This window comes from Pinus tabuliformis, chromosome Q, assembly GCF_031772625.1.
Source record: "Pinus tabuliformis cultivar Carrire ecotype Pingquan chromosome Q, CPIR1, whole genome shotgun sequence".
NCBI lineage: Eukaryota > Viridiplantae > Streptophyta > Pinopsida > Pinales > Pinaceae > Pinus > Pinus tabuliformis.
In genome coordinates, this window is record NC_142296.1 from 1,149,060,138 (window position 1) to 1,149,078,035 (window position 17,898).

The following is a 17,898-nucleotide window of genomic DNA, read 5'->3' on the forward strand; positions in this document are numbered from 1 at the left end:
TAAATTTTGAAATTAATTAAAACTTAAATAAATGAGGTTTGAATTTTAACTTAAACTTTGACATAGAAAATTAACAATCGACTTGATTATCTTTCAACACCCTGATATTAGAAACATTTAACACACTATTCACCATTAAACAATTATTTTTCAATTACATACCAGAAAGTTTTATAATAGATTAAATATTCAATATTCAATCCAAATTAAAAATTATTTCATCTCATCTCATTACAGTTTCAATCACTTTCCCCTTAATTTTAGTGGCTCTTTATTTTTTAGTGGATAAATGAAATAATCCTAGCTTGTTATTACAACCTAATATAACTATTACCAACTTTAAAATTAAAGCTAATATTTACCAACTTTGAAATTAATTAAAACTTAATTACAACCCAATATAATTATTACCAACTTTGAAATTAATTAAAACTTAAATAAATAAGGTTTGAATTTTAACTTAAACCTTGGCATGGAAGATTAACCTTGGCTTTGATCACAAAGAATTTTGGTAAACCTTAAAGAATTGGATAATTTCTAACTTAACTTATAAACTTGATAATTTGTAACTAATAAAAACAAAATCCGTTACAACTATTCATCAAAAAGTAATGTAACATTGATAGAATATAACATCGGATCCACATAAGGATTTAAAATTCAATGGAGATGTTGTCATAAACACAAATATAAATTTATGTATTTTTTATTCAAAATAGGTCCAACTATACATGTTTCTTTTTTTACAAAATAGAACTTCATTTCCAACATAAATAATGGAATCTCATGCCCATCAATGACATAATAGAAAAACAACATCATGATCGATCTACCATATGGGTCTCTAAGTCACCCTCGTCCCATGAGGCACTCCCAGGTGGATTTCCAAATTGATGTCTCTGCAAAAAAGTACAATAATCAATTAGTTGTAAAAATTGAAAGGCATATAATCAATTTCATTAATTCATGTTGATATTTTGATCAAATACTCATTCTCACCGTGAGGATTTGAGGCAATGGAGAAGACAACCCTTCCTGGGTAGATGGCGGAGCACTTGGTGACGGATATAGGCATGGTTCAGGGGCGCTGGATAAAGGCATGGTGGATGTGAAATATGGAAAAGGTAGTGGGTGCGGGCGACGATACACCCCCACCGGTTGTACAATACTGGGAAGCACTCTAGGCCGGGGGATTGACCTAGGGGGGGGAATTGGAATGTTAAGGGTGGACGATTGAAAAAATGAGAATGGTGGATGATTGAAGGGTAGGGGTGAGCATTGGGAAGGTATTACAGAGGTGGTTATAGGCATGGAAGAATTTGTGGAGGAAAGAGGTGGTGGGTGTGGGCGATGATACATCTTAATTGGTTCAACAATAGGGGGGGGCACCCTTGGGGAGGATATTGCGGTGTTAATCGCTGAAGCAGTGTCCCCAATGCTAGATCTTTTTTCGGTAGCATGTTCATCGAATAAACGAATTCGACAACTTGGAATGGCGTGAGATGTGGGTCCCTCAGCTGTAACAATAAAAATAGTTTGTATAGTCATGCAAATGTGTTGAACATGATAATATATCGCATTTAACGTAAAACAATGCATAGCATGACATTTCCATACCAATACTGGGTATAATAGAATCTTGAATTATCTCAGGCGCGTGGTCCATATTTCCTTGTTTTTGAGAAGATGACTGCAATTGTTCATCCATTCTTTTTTTCCTTGCATGAACTCGTCCAACCCTTTCAAATTGTAGTATATCTGTCCCTGACTTTGACTTGCGACCACATCGCCTCTTTTTATTTACTGGACTCAAGAAACTATGTTTTCTCTTGGTAGTGATCTTGGATGGAGTTATAGTATTGAAAAACATTTTGTTGTATTCTTGACATGCTTTGTCTACCAAGTTGTTCAATGCATATGCCTGTTCCAAATTTGTAGGTATTATGGATCTCAATTTCTCAAGAGTTGATGAGTTAACACGTTTTATCTCATCATGTTCAGAGATTGCACTATCTTGTCGTACATTGGTCGATTCAACATTGTATGAGAAATTCTCTAAATTATCAATGCTTGTTTCATTATGATAATTCAGATTGGGAGGAGAATCAAAGCATGGAAAAAGCTCTGTTTGGATTTCTGGGACCAATATGGGTGTTTCATTCAAATCAAATAAAATTCTAGGCCTTTCTGTCGTGGGATCAGTGACACCAGGTGCTACATTTTCACCCAAAATAGTGTTACTCACTAACATCTCAACTTTCAATACATGTTTACATATATTTCCATTTAGGGCCCAATTGCAATTGCAGAAGTGTAGATTAGAACCCTTATATATGACATTGTACCAAATGTCACGAGTATCCTTATTTTGGCTACGAACCCAGTAGTCATTACTCTTTTCATCAGGCACACAATCTTCATTTGGGATTTTCTTAGCTCTACACTTGGATGAATTCAGTTGTTCCTGTATTTTTCTGGGTCGTACAAAACCAGCTTCTTTTAAACGGTGCATATGATTGTAAAATAATACAACCTTTGTCAACAAAACATAGATTAACCAATCAACCCTTCTGTGGCATGCATTGTTCTTCTCACATAGGTACCTTTCCTTGATATACCGATGGTAAGATTCAATGGCGTTGTTCGTATCTTGGTTTGAATGTGGAAAATTTCTGTATGCTTTTGCCCACATATCTGTAGAAAGAAATTTATTAGTTATATATTAATAAGTATACATATGACATGAAAAATAGAGTCATTATAACCACCAATAAGAAGCTTACATATTTTGTCGTTGGACATCCAAGTATTTCTAAAATATTCCAAAAATCTTTTTTGTTCACTGAATTCTTCAAATAAGCTTTCAACTTTCTTTCGCACAGATTCATCATCTTTACACATGTGCATGATTTCACCTAATCCACGAAAAATGCGTATTTGGTTTTCCCTCCCTTTGACCTTGTTTCCAACATTTTTCAACCATGCACGACGAACATGCCAAACACATAATAATACTTTGCACTTGATCGTAGACCTGCAATAACATAATTTTTAGTGAGATTATACATTAACAATATTTTTTATGCCTCTTGTAAAAATAATAAGCACATCACCTCAATGCTTCAATTTCAGCAGTAGCATCATCCGTGATGAAGGCAAGAACATGCCAATCTGGTCGCTCTTTGTTTCCAATTGCAAGTAAGGCCAACATCCATTTAGAAAGATCAGCTATAGTGTTGCGTGATGATATCACCCAAGCTATTGGAACCCCATTGTGATGTTCGTCGAAAACCATTAAGGTGTACAATTGATACTGCATTACAAAAAATATGCATAATTATATTTATATACGATACATGCATTAATATGAGGTTAAATAAATGAATCGGATTTAGGATAAATATGTACTCACCCCGTACTTATTTGTACTAAAGGTTGAATCCATTGAGATAATATTATTGTGAGAGTATTTCAGCATCATTGAACACATCCACTTTGTTTGTATGCCTATGATAAAAGGGATATTTTCAACAAGATCTTGTTTTTGGTAGAAGAAAAAACTCTCTGGGTTTTCCTTGTACCAGCACTCCACACTCTTTGGATCACTTTGATCTTTAACATACTCTAGCCTTATGATATCATTGTAAATGTTACTTATATCTTTTTTTGTCATGTAGGTATCTCGAGGTATCCCTGTGTATAACTCACCAGATCCATCCTTCACATTAGAGATGAACTTGTCCCATATCATTGTAACATTAAAACCTCTTTTAACGAAATGTTGGACTCTAGATCGCATTTGCCAACTTAAATGTGGTGCATAATTGAATCTCATGGACCTTCCGATTGCATCTGTCCCATGACAAATAACATTGGATTCATCAATATGTCTACATGCAGTATATATTATTACAGCATCATCTGGTCTCATCACAAGTCGTCGCACAAAGAAGTGACATTGGCAACCAACTTTAATACTTTCATGTCGATTGCGGGTTGTCTTTGGATCTGATGATGCACTCCTAATTCTCCTTGTCGACTGTGGACCATATGAACACCAATAACTGTACGTAAAAAAATTACTACAAATTAGATATAATATTTATGCATATTGAAAAAATTACACATATCTTGAAAAAGCATATAGAGACTCACACACTATACTCCAAGAATGTTGAGTAATTGGTGACTTTGATATCCTCTATTTTTTTACTACGATGATTCTTAAGAAGAAATTGGGTGGGTGCACTTTCATTTGATTCCTCTCCACTTATGAAATCATCAAGACGACAATATGGAATAACTGCAACTTGGTCCCCCTCAATCTCTGTCCATGTTAAGTCTTCTGCTGAAAATTGTATCATATCTTCCAGGTCTTCAACTTCCAACTCGTTAATCCTCCCCCACTTATTCATTCTTAAAATACCTATACAAATTGCATTGAAAATAATTTAGCTTGAGTAAATAATATGGTCTTCATCAATGCATAGCGTACTAAGCATGGAAGTCTCATTTTTTAGTAATATTCAGGGGATCTTAGATGACATTGTACGATAACTAAGATCATAATAAATTGGGTCATTAATAAGCTTAAATATCTCTGAAAAATTTAGACTAACCCATGCATGACATATGAATTCTTTCTGGAGGTGGGGCCACCATGTTATTGTCGAGGGGTGACTTGTGATGAGTCGCTACGCTGGAATTGGTCAAAGGGAACTGCCTAACACTGACACATAAGATGGTGCGTTAATGGGTCCCTTCAAATAGGGATGAAAGGGAGAGACATAAAACCTGTCCCCAACAAACCCCCAATATCAAGAGTAATAAGCTTGAAGATTACCAATGCTAGGGAATTCCAAGGTTAATAACAAATGAACAAAACAAGGCTCTGATACTGGGGTTGACCTTGGGGTACATATTGAGGCTGGGGTTGACCTTGAGGAATGTATTGTACCACTGGTATATACTGTCCTTGAGGTTGCCCCCCAGACGCAATTTGTGTCCTCACCCCGAATTCTACGGGATGTCCTCAACAATTCGGCCACAGAAATAATCTCAGGAGACTGGCCCCGAAGTCTACGCGACTGTCTCGGTAATTCCGCCACAGTTAAAGACTTTTAACTACTGCACACGCAAACAAAGTAAAATCTCAAAGAAAACTGCCTAAAGTCTCTAAAGAACCAAACAAATTTGAAGCACACGCCTAAAGAATCTAGAGCATCAAACCAAGCACAAACAGTAGCCTTCCGGACTGAAAGCGCTAGTTGGAGATGAAACCCAACATCGCCGGATTCAGTACAGAAGTGGCGGGTGGAACAGTTACCCCGGCAACCTGCTTAATGAATAGACCGGCACAAGTTCCTCCACTTTAACCGTCTCGAGTGAAGTGAACCCCCCGGAAAATCCAAGTGAGTCTAGCCGACGTCTGCTCCAGGTACAGTGGGATCTTCCCTCCACCGTCACCTCGGTAGAATCCTAAAGATTATGGTCACTAAGGTTACCAACAGCAACAAGTACACCTGGGGGAACAGTCTACACTCCGACAACACGCAAGGGCAGAGTATCAAGCTCAATCCCCTTGCCGGCTCCTTGACAATAATCCAAGGTTTACCGACAAGTGACCCCTGGCTCCTCGACAATGGTTAATCCGAGGTTTACCGTTTGTAATACGTGCGTGTCTGGCGTCGTTCCCAACGAGGGAGGATTGATCCCCTCACTGGTTCGGACACGAGCTCGTGCTTCTCCTTTAAGAGGAGCTTTCCCAGAGTATAAATGAAACAACTAGATTTAATCTATCACAAGATAAGCTACTTGTTTGGTTTTGTTGTCTTGGAGAGTTTATTACTCTCCTACTCCAAGACACTAGCCTGATCTATATTGGTGTTTCAGAGCCCTAGTAAATAAAAAGTTACTAAGTTGATTTTACTTTAAGCGTTAATTTTATGGCTTTCTTAAGACAAAAGGTAGTGGAGATGAAACTGGTGGTGTGTAGACTCGACTCTCAACCACTACAAATATGCACCTAAGATGATTTACACTACTTTTCTTTTTCAATGAATCTCCTAGCTAAGAGAGTTGGAAGAATGCAAATTTTATAGAAAACAACTTTCTTAACAAAGACAATCAAAGAAACAATTTTCTTTATCTTTTCAAAACATGCAACTCATGACCACTAATTATTCATGAAATTTCCTTTTTCTTCAAAAGACTAAAAATGCTTAAATAATCTAAGTACAAAGGGTTTTTACACTTGATTCCCATTGTTCAAAGTTTAGAGTAGCTTAGTGTGTGTAGTGAAATGTGTGTGTAAGTGACATAGTGAACATACAAAGTTTGTAGTCATGTGGATATTCGATGATCCTTTTCAAATTCGTCTACTTACAGTACATTATGTTTGTTCCTTACCTGCAAATAAAATAATGTGTGGTTGATGGGCCACTTACTTCCTTCCTATTACACTATGTGAGCCTAAAAAGGGAGATGAAAAACTTAGTGCTTTCAGAAAGATTTCAGATGCAAGCCCAGGATCGTCTAAAAGTCGCAAGGGAAGCAGGGGCTACTCCCTTTCTTTAATAACACCAGTTCCTAGTCCCAATGCTAATGAAGTAAAGATGCTTTGGTTAGTAAAAAATATGAGTGAATTATGGGCCACTTACTCCTTTGCTAATTAAACTATTTGACTTCGGTAAAAGAGCAAAACAAATTGAAAAAATGTGTGGATTATGGCCACTTACTTTTCCCGTTATTAAGCTATGTGTGAAATGTAAAATTTTTAAAGTAAATGCTAAGTAATTGCCCTACTAATACTGATTATTAAAACAATCTGAACTATATGGAACAAAATTGCAGAGGTGAAGGCAATTCACTAAAGGTTGCCAGGCACCCATGAAAGAAAAATTACAATGATTGTTTTTGTTCTTTGTAAACTGTGGGGTTAGGCTCTGCACAAGCGAGCGAATTGTGTGTCAATCTGCAAGAAAATGATAAGTGTTAAGCCAAATTATAGATATTAAGAGTGACAATGATTATAAGCAATATGCATTATCAATGTTCTAAATTTAAACTTATATGATTAAAGAACAACGTATTTTATAAATGATACTATACTAGAAATAATTTGACTAAAATTTACAATCTCATTAAAACAAATTTGTATTGAAGAACTAAAGGCAAAATTTATACCTTTACCATAAATTCAGTTAAATTAAATGACATCTTAAGCAATAACACAAGGCCATGTGCAAGAAAATTAAAGTAGAGTATGAAGAAGTATCAGAGTACTTTGTAAAATAAATGTAGAGATAAAAAACTATACTAATTATATGTTATTAGTCAATCTGAACTGCATTATCTAATATTTTTTCTCAAAACTTTGGAAATGAGTGGATATTTATGGTAGGAATGTAGCTTGAATATGATATAGATTTAATACATTAAATTTTTTATGATACATTCCATTAAATAAATTCAATAATCTAAAAAAATTATGATGCATTCCATTAAATAAACTTAACAAATTCAAATTAAAATTATCTCAGTTTCACACACTGAATAAAAAAATCTTAAAAAAACATATAAAAATAACAGCATTAAACTACATTTCATGTTAAAATTTATAATGAATTATATAAATATCATTAAATCCATCATAAAATTTAGGTAAAGAATTAAAAAATTAAAAAAAGAAACAACTCGTAAAATTTAATAATTTTAATAATTACCTTTTTAATTTTGGACAATCTCATACACTATTTAACGAAGGAGGAATTGCACACTATGAATCCTTAGTATCCTATCCATGTTGGAGAGGGAAAAAAAAAATCCCAAATTTCTACCACTGTTCTATTGATTGGTCCTACTGATGGGGATGAACAAAAATGAGTCTAATCCTATATCCAATATAATTCTACGTATAGTACTCAAAACTGTCAATGTAAAAAGTGTATGTATGAATTTGGGGTAATACATTGAAAAACTCAAGGCACTATTCTTTCTCTTGTACACTTCACTTGATTTGTCTGTAGATCTTCCAGTGTACCATCCACCATAGTTGTAACTTTTAGTGCCAATAGTAACCCAAAAATGTCTTTGCACCATCCACACTAGGGAAATAAGGTGGTTCAAAATATATATGACGTAGGGCATCACAAGCACCTAGATATGATGGACCCTTCATTTCAGTGCTACCCATGGTTGTTACTACCAGCTGCTGATATGAGAAGAAAAACCTTTTCACCGCTGCTTCTATTGCCTGGAAGGCCAACAGAACATGTATTGTTGCAACATGGTAAGCACCTGAAGTGTTATGTGAGCGCAGTCCATGTGAATGAAACAAATGCATAAGTGCCTCCTGGACCCTTGGTCCACCCTTTGGATCAGCCTCAACACCGATGACTTTGGGCACCAGATGCCTTAGTTCCTTGCATGCATTTGTAAGGTCTCTAAGGGGGGCAGACCGAAGGCAATATGCGCCTGCAAGTGTACTAGTGCTACTAATTGCCAACTGGTGTTTAAGGCAAAGGAAATCATCTGGGTCCATCACTAGAAGCAAATTCACAATTTCTGTGAGCATGTTCCACATCCTTTCAACCATCCAACAGTCTGCGGATGCTCCTACGAAATCCCCAAAGTCTATTCTTTCATATACTCTCTGCAACAATTCTTGGCCTACAAATACCCACGCCTCAAAGATCTGGAGGACATTGCAAAGTTTGGCATCTTCTAGATTATGGAACTGTTTATGTTGTTTTAAAGAGTGCAAATATCTTGGCTTGCAGATTCTATCATATTCAAGAAGAGGCTTACCTGACATATTTGGTTCCCCCAGACCTAAAGTGAAGGGAGTCCTCTGCATATGGCCTTCAATGGCAAGCCATATTCTAGAAACCATAGCTTCAGCGCTTTTCCATGTACCCAAACGAGGAAGTAAGCTCTCTTCACTTGTTCTGCTAACCACAGGTAAAGCACCAGGTCTCTGCCATACCTCATGGAAAACTTTCCATGAGAGAACACCACTACTTACTGACAACTAAAGAGTGGGAACCTGCTTGTCATTTTCACAAATCATTGAAATCAACTCAATCTGGGAACTAATTAAGGATTCAAGCCTTCTCTTCCATTCCTCTTTGTCAATGTAAGTCCTTGTGTCACAGAGCACAGACGAAACAAACTGAAAAGTAATCTCCAATGACTGTAAGGCAGCCTTTACCAACCCCTCTCTAGACCAACCAGGCCATTCCTTGAATTTCCACATGGCACTGAGCTCGGGGAGATGCACATACTGCTCGTAACCCGCACACTCCATGGGGGAGGGCTCTATGGATTCTCCAACAAAGGCAAAATAGGATGCCATTTTTTTATAGGACATATTTTTTTCCTGCAAATATAACGAGGAGAGTAAAGACACTAATGCTCTCCATATACCATAATCTAAAAAGAACAACATAATAATAGAATAAACACTAAAATACATTTTAAACGCTATATATAATACGTTACTGGACAAAAAACATATCTATTTGTTGCAACTAAACTTTTTATGTAGATGATAAAAACTCAACACATAAATAATGAAAAGAGTTAAATAATGTCAACACATAAATATAAATTTTTCCAGTTAACAAAGTGAATAGATATAAGCTAAATATACGGTGGTTGGTCAGTGTCACTTTGGGATTTTTTTATTATGAAACGAAAAAGTAAATTTACTTCAAACTCGTACATTCTCGTTGTATTTTCATATGTTTGTTGAGATTATGGTTTCTTAGTCAAGTTGTGAGATTTATTTAAGATGTAGATCGTATTTATCAGGAATTTGTCCCAACTCTTTAGCTGATTTGTAATACCTTAAATGTATCTACTTTCATGCTAGTGAATCTAGAGGTTGAGTGAGAGATGCTCAATTTTTCCATATTTTGTCTCTCTTTAATTTTAGTCATAGAAGAGAAGATCAGATTCAAGAAAATAAAATTAGTTAAGCTTTTGTTATCTAATTATTTAGTTTTATTCCTTCTTCAAGTTCTTCAACTTCTTTTTTTTTTTTTTTTTTTTTCTTTTCTTTCTGGCTTCCTTCCAGATTCAACAAAATAACATTATGTTAAGCTTTTGTTATTTAATTATTTAGTTCTATTCCTTCTTTAATTTCTTCAACTTTTCTTTTCCCTGGCTTCCTTAACTACATAGATGTTTGTTTTTTCCCTTTAGTTATTTTAACAAGGCTTTATAGCCCTTTAACATTTCTTCACACACCTTTATATATAATAAATATAAAATAGGGTTTAACCATTTTTAACCTAAGTTCCTCTGGTAGATACACATTGTTTCTTACTTGGTATGTATATAGGCGTGTTTCCTTTCTGTGACATATATCTTATATGTCCTAAGTTCCTATCTAAAAATGGTGAAATATAGTTTTGATGTATGCAACGGTGATTTGAACCAACTTAACAAACTTTATGTTATTATTTATACTAGCGTTCCACCACAGGTATTATTTGATGGTTTCCCAAAGTACTTTTCTTTATTATACATGCCATAATATGGAATAAACACAGTATAACTTTGATTATATGGGGCTTATCTATTGGTCCCCCTACACGAGTCCAGATGACTTCACATGCAATCTATGGTTAGCCCCCAGGTATTTAATCAATGGTTGGAATTTATTCATTTTGATCCAATGGTGGTCATATCAACCTTCCCTTTGCCAAAACATTATCTCATTTCACCAATTCATTCCGATAGAGATTTGCTCGGTTTTGCTACTAAATTCTTATTGTTTAACCTACCATGTTTGTCTAACTGAGCTCGATAGTTTGTTCTCTTCACTGTGTTATCGGAACTACCTTGCAGAGGTTATTCCAACTTGGTGAGTTGTTTAAATTAATAATTAACTCATAATTTTTATTTATATAATATAAATTAAATTTTTAACCAATATTAATATAATAATTATACATATTACATTACAAAATTTCAAAATTAATTTAATCATATAAATTAAATTATTAATAAACTCAATTTATATATTTAAATATTTACAACCTACTATGTAGCAGCAACGACAACACTCTATGACGCCTCGCTCTATTGGCAACGATAACTGGCAATACCAAGGCTATGATCAACTGGCTATAAGCGGCAATGACCTAGAGACGATGACCTCCGGACAACGACAACTGGCAATCAGCGATTAAACCGCCCAATCAGGAAGCCTCCCTTGCCAGCTGCTCGCTCCTCCACGTCCTTTTCCATGCAGGAACGCCATCGCCCTTGTCTGCCAGGTTGCTCAAATCATCCACCCGTCTCTCAGCTTCATGCATATCGACGCCCTTATTTAACCCGTCCATCAGCTTTCCCTTTGGTTTTCCATCTTCGGCCCTCCTCGCCATCAACTTTCAAAACTAGTGACCAAATTGTCAGTCAGCATTGGCGGAGCAGTGCTGGTTGCGGTGGTGTGTTTCGTACTGTTATGTCGACGAAGTAGACAATGGAAGAGTTGCAGTCGACCAGGTGATTTATCATCACTATTAGGGCTTCCAGAATCCAAACTACATTTTCCGGATTTCTTTGACTTGGTCTTATTTAATCGTTGTGAGAAATACTGTGTGCAGATGACAACCTAACTGCGGTTAAGGAAAGCTTTGAGGTTTTCGATTACGAGTTTCTGAAAAATTCTACCGGGAACTTTGAAAGAAACAATGTAATTGGCAGAGGAGGATTTGGTGAAGTTTATAAGGTATAATATCAAAAGTGCCTTTTGTGAGTCTGTTCAATTATATGGATTATTTGCAGATGGATTCTAATTATTTAGACGAGCAGGGAAGAGTTCCGGATGGGAGGGAAGTTGCGATTAAAAAACTGAATGGAAGGCATCAGACTACTGAAGCCGCACAGGAGTTTCTCACAGAAGCGAGGCTCATCAGCAGCGCCCGTCACCGTAATCTTGTTCGTTTGTTTGGATGTTGCACGCGAGGGCATGAACGCTTGCTGGTTTATGAATTTATGTCAAATAACAGTCTTGACAAGCATTTGTTTGGTAAGCTGTTCTCATTAAAGCTGTGGTTTTAGCGATTCAAGTTGTTCGTTAAAAAAAAAAGTTGTATTGGTTCAATTACATGTATTGAAGCATTCAAATATTATCTGTATTGAAGCTTGCAAATATTTTTTTGGAGATCTACAGGAGAGATAAGGAATCCTTTGAGTTGGGAAAATCGTTTAAAGATTATAGAGGGCACAGCTCGAGGCCTTCAATGGCGACCGACGGAAAACAAATTTACACATGAACGTATAAGATATTATTACAAGAAGATATTACAAAATTCACCAAGAATTCGGCACTAACCTTGCCAGCCGCAGCTCCTCCAGGTATTGAATTGAACGCTCCTCGGTTCGCAGAATGGTTTTGCAGCTGTTCGCAGAATGGTTTTGCAGCTGTTCGCAGATAATGTTCTGTTCGGTTTTGCAGGTTTTGTTCTGTTTGCCGCGGAGCAGGAAGGGTTTTGAAGGCGGGAGGAGGGTGGTCGCATTCTTGCCACCTGTAAATGAGCTCTCCCGGGAATTAATATGATTTGAGTGAGTGGAGGCCACTCGTCGTATTTGATTAATATGTCATCAATACGATTTGATCAATCTGTAATCAATACGATCGATTTGAGGGTGGCTGCGATTTGATCAATCTGTAATCAATACGATCGATTTGAGGGTGGCTGCGATTTGATCAATCTGTAATCAATACGATTTGAGCTGCGGGCAGGGTCGCCGGGGCGCAGATGGGCAGCTGGAGAGGGATGCCGGAGACCGATGATGGATGGAAATATGATGCATGGTGGATGGTGGTCGTCGGGCTGTCAGAGGGTACCTCCATAGCATTAACTTTGCTATGGAGGTGGAAATAGGAATCGCCCGATGAAGATCGGTGGAGAATCTTCCTTCGGCGTTATTACAATTATGATAGAGATGGAGAGTCAAACTTATGGAGGAACAATGATTAATTTGAACACTACCTCGTCATAGCTACCTCTTTTAGCTTTATCTTAAGCTTAAAAATTCTACCCAGTATTTAATATCTAAAATTTTGGCATTGTTAAACGCTTGTCACATCTTACGTTGAAATTTGGCATAGTTAGCGCATGTGGAATCTACGTTCACTTATGTACTTCGCTAAAGTAATGAGCTTGGCTTATATAATTGGGCATATACACCTTCACATAAGACGATAGACATATACACCTCTTACTTAAGAGTAAAGGAATTTATAATAAAATATTAAAATATATAATGATTACTATTAAAAAAAATATTAAATAAATAATTTTATTATTAATAATAATTTGTTTGGGTCGGATCTAGTCAAGCTTTGTAGTGCTCAGGATCTCATAATTTGCAACGGTCTAAAGAAGTGGCCCAATTCTAGCAAGATGACCTGCATCCATGGACTTGGTAGCAGTGTGGTAGACTACGTTATTTCCGATCTCCCATTATACAACGAAATAATAAATTTTGACATCTTAAACGACCACGAACCTTACTCTGATCATAGGCCTTTACTTATAACTCTCAATTTTGTCATGCATAGAGTTCCCATAGAAATAATACTTATATAGCCAAAAGAACTTAATATTTGATAGAAATAAAAATGATCTCTTTCTAAATGAATTAAAAACTAATTTGCTTCCTTTATCTAATATAGACAACATAGAAGACCTCTATCATAATTTTACTACAACCCTCTCATATTCTATTAACAAGTTCTCAATTGAAGTTTCAAATAATAAAAGAAATAGCAAAACCAATCCATGGTATGACAAAGATTGTAAAAGTGCAAGGAGAGCAATTAAGGAAGCTGTTGATGAATCTCTTAAAATGGACAAGATAAAAATATACAAAGCCCTAACTAAAAGGAAAAAGAGGCAGTACATCCGTCAAAGACAGGAGAATCTCTTACACCTCTCTAAGGTAGCTCCTAAGAAATTTTGGAGGCAGATTCTAACTAGGAAGACTAAGGATAATAATAAAATTGCTCTTCACGATTGGAATTCCTATCTTAAAAAGCTTTATGAGTCTCCAAATGTCATGGATAATTTGGAAACCCTTCTCACAACGAAAGAAGTTTTCTCTTTAGAAGACATTAAGTTTGGGGTTAATCGCCTTGCTAATGGGAAAGCTAAGGACATTGAAGGTTACCAAGCGGAAATCTTAAAAATTGGAGGTCCTGTCCTCATCCCCCACATCCACAAGCTTTTCAATCAAGCAGTCAAGCAAGAGTTCCCTAAACCTTGGACTGAGAGCCTCATTATCCCCATTTTTAAAAGTGGGGATACAAATAACCCCTCTAATTATAGAACAATTATGATCAGCCCTCTCTTAGCCAAGTTATATGGTAGTATTTTGGAAAAGAAGTTAAGCATATGGCTTGAAAGTGAAGGTAAGCGGGCTAAAGGCCAAGCAAGTTTCAGAAGGCATCACTCAACAATAGACCACCTTGTTACGCTTAGGATCATTGCGGAGGAATGTCGTAATGAGAAATCCAATTTATTTTTTTGCTTTGTGGACTTTAGAAAGGTTTTCGATATGGTTCCTAGATACAACCTTTGGAATAGATTAGAAGAGCTCGAGTTGAGAGCTGCTACTATAAGGTTATAGGAGAATGTAATTGCCAAGCTAAAGAGAAATGAAGGGTGGTCGAAAGATATTAAGTGTAACATCGGAGTTAAACAAGGTTGCCCCCTCTCCCCTACCCTATTTGGCATTTACATCGATAAGCTCGAAGGCTATTTAGAGGAAGCAGGATGTGATGGCACGATCTTAGCTGGGATAGTCGTCATCCTTCTTCTTTATGCTGATGATATTGTTCTTTTGGCAAGGTGCCCATCTGATCTTAATAAGCAACTCAGGCTTCTTAAGGATTTCTGCTCTACCATGGGTATGACTGTTAACACTGACAAAACAAAAGTTATGATTATCAAATCCAAGAAGGACACTTATGCTAATTTTATGTATGACAATAATAACTTGGAGGAAGTGTATTCTTACAAGTACCTAGGAATTGATATTCATCACAAGCTCAACTGGAACCATAGCATTGAGAAAAGGATTAATGGGGGGTGGAAAGCTTACTTTGGTCTTGAAAATAATTGTAAAATAGCAAACCTTGTAATGTGGGATAAAAAGAAGTTCCTCTTTGAAACTTTAGTCACTCTTGTTATCTTATATGGCTGTGAGGTTTGGGGTTGCAGCATCTCCAGAGAATCATGGAGAAAGATTGAGCAAATCCAGAAGCGTTTTATAACTTATAACCTGAAAATTAAAAGTAATACACCCTATCCTATTCTCCTTATAGAAGTTGGTCTTTCCCCTATTGAGAGCGTAGCTATGCTTAGGTTTCTGTTGTACAAGCACAAAATCAGTAACATAGACGATCATAGACTTCCTAAGCTAGCTTTAAATTCTAGCCAAAACCACCTAAGGCTCAATCGAGGGTGGCATAAAGACACAAGGGCCTGGTTAAACTATTGGGAGATCAACGAAAATGATGCATTGCAAAACATAAATAACATTAAAGATATTGTTACTTCTAAGTTCAAAGAAAAAATGTGGTGTGAGAAAGACTTAGCGGCTAAAAGAAAATTAAGTTATTATAAGAAAGTCATCAACCCCACCCTAGAAGATCAAAAGTATCTCTCTATTTTAACTAGCTCAAAGAAGAAAATTAATATAGCAAAGATTAGAACGAATTCTCATGAGCTCCATAGTGAAACAGGTCGTTGGGCAGTTCCTAAAACGCCATGGACGGAAAGGATTTGCCATATATGTGAGAATAGGAACATCGAGGATGAAAACCACTTTCTCTTAGAATGCCCTGCGTATAACCACATTAGATCTCAGTTTCACAATCTTTGTTACAATACTGACCTTCCTAGCCTTTTACAATGTCAAAATTATAGTGAGCTCGGGAGGCTTCTCTCCAAGCTTTTTGAGCATAGGAATAAAATCTTAAATCAAAATAGATAATTTGTTTCTTTAGGTCCGATAGACCATTATTTGGTCTCAGCGGACGTTAATCATCATCATCATCAAAAATATTTTAAATTATCTAATTAATTTATTAATTGATGTAATATTTTATAAATTTATTATTGATATTTATATTATTTAAATAATTAAATATAAAATTTGGAATTAATATCTGCAAGTATATGGAATTAATTCCATGTATTTATGAACATTTCTCATAGAATTCACATACATCTCTGATTTCAGAGATCAAGAGGGATTTTAGTTAGATAATCAAAAGGCGTGATGATGTTACTTTTTAGAAACAAAGAAATGATTTTATTTTTATTTTCTGACACCCCACAACTATTGGGTGTTCCTGCCTATGAGTCAGAGGAAAGTGGTACGCAAAGATCTGAAGTTCGACAAGCAGAAAACCATGCGAGTGTCACTTGAGAGGGAGCTCAAGTTGCATGCAGAGGAGGAAATTTTAGTTCCTAAGGAGGAGGAGTCTCAGACTGATGCGGAGCAGCCGCATGTAGAGGATCTGTGAATGGAGACATCCACTCATGCAGAGTCTTCTTGAGATGGGCGAAAATGCTCAAGGGAAGCTGATATGTTGATGTTGGATGCGAGAGAGAATGTAGGACAGCCATCCTCTCAACCCAGACAAAGGAGGTCACCCAAGCAGGACACTGGTTACATGGCCCTGGTTGGGGAGTGTGTTGAGACCGAACCTTCTTGTTTTGAGGAAGTTGTGCAACAACCAATCTAGGTTGATGCAATGGTGGAGGAGTACGACTCTATCTTTTGGAACTATGTTTGGGATGTTGTCCCAAGACTGGAGGACAAGTCAGTGGTGAGTTCCCGATGGCTTTACAAGGTAAAGCAAGCAGCTAATGGCAGTGTTGCAAAACATAAGGCAAGGTTTGTTTCCCGTGGTTTCTCACAGGTCGAGGGGATCGACTACGATGAGACTTTTGCTCCTATAGCAAGGCACTCATCTATCAGATTGATGTTGGCACTATCAGCTCAGATGGGTTGGAAGATCCATTAGATGGATGCAAAGACTGCATTCCTCAATGGCAAGATTGAGAAGAGGTGTACATTGAGCAGCAGGGAAGATTTGAGACCTTCGATCGTGAGTCACATGTGTGTCGAATCAAGAGAGATTTGTATGGGCTGAAGCAAGCACCTCGTGCTTGGTACACCAGGATCAACAGCTATTTCACTGGGTTGGGCTTCACCAAGAGTGAAACAGATGCGAACCTTTACCACATCATGGTAAAAGGTAAGCCATTGATCATTGTTCTTTATGTAGATGATCTGATATTGACAGGTGATGATCAATTGATCAAGTCTTGCAAGGAGGATCTTACAAGAGAGTTCAAGATGAAGGACATGGGCCTTATTCATTACTTTTTAGGCATGGAAGTGTGGCAGAAAGATGGGGAAGTGTTTGTGTCTCAAGGCAAGTATGCCAATGAGATACTTAGACGATTCCACATGGAGAAGTGCAAGCCCATGCAGACTCCTCTAGCTGATAACTAGAGGAAGGAGGATACTACTTCAGGTGAGGTAGTAGCTGCTACTGTTTATCGACAGCTTGTGGGTTCATTGATGTATCTAGTGAACACACAACCAGATTTGTGCTTTGCAGTGAATAAGCTGAGTCAAGCTATGGTTCAACCTACCAAGTTGTTTTTGAAGGCAGCGAAGCATGTGCTGAGATACCTCAGAGGCACATCTCAGTATGGATTGTAGTACAGATGGACAGAGGGAGTGGAGCTTCAAGGATTCATAGATGCAAATTGGGCGCGGAGTCCATTAGACCGGAAGAGAACTTCAAGAGGAATTTTCAACCTTGGTTCAACTACAGTTTCTTAGCACAACAAGAAACAG

General features: G+C 36.8%; 1 protein-coding gene and 1 pseudogene across 1 annotated transcript; one reads left to right on the forward strand and one right to left on the reverse strand.

Annotated features, from left to right (window-relative positions):
• Positions 1-8,062: 8,062 nt before the first annotated feature.
• LOC149223674 (nematode resistance protein-like HSPRO2 pseudogene) lies at positions 8,063-9,355 on the reverse strand (annotated as a pseudogene).
• Positions 9,356-11,075: 1,720 nt separating this feature from the next.
• On the forward strand, positions 11,076-12,499 carry LOC149223675 (G-type lectin S-receptor-like serine/threonine-protein kinase At1g11330). Its single transcript, XM_089387969.1, has 5 exons — positions 11,076-11,183; positions 11,355-11,514; positions 11,616-11,740; positions 11,824-12,040; positions 12,185-12,499. The coding sequence occupies exons 1-5, from the start codon at positions 11,076-11,078 to the stop codon at positions 12,343-12,345; spliced, it is 771 nt and encodes a 256-aa protein (XP_089244095.1). The 3' UTR covers positions 12,346-12,499.
• Positions 12,500-17,898: the final 5,399 nt, after the last annotated feature.

Excerpts from the sequence above, each read along its gene's own strand:
- LOC149223675 (XM_089387969.1), top strand. The coding sequence starts at position 11,076 with ATGACGCCTCGCTCTATTGGCAACGATAACTGGCAATACCAAGGCTAT. Across the intron at positions 11,184-11,354 it reads CCTCCGGACAACGACAACTG|CTTTCCCTTTGGTTTTCCAT; the intron begins GCAATCAGCGAT and ends CCCGTCCATCAG. Across the intron at positions 11,741-11,823 it reads GATTTGGTGAAGTTTATAAG|GGAAGAGTTCCGGATGGGAG; the intron begins GTATAATATCAA and ends TTAGACGAGCAG.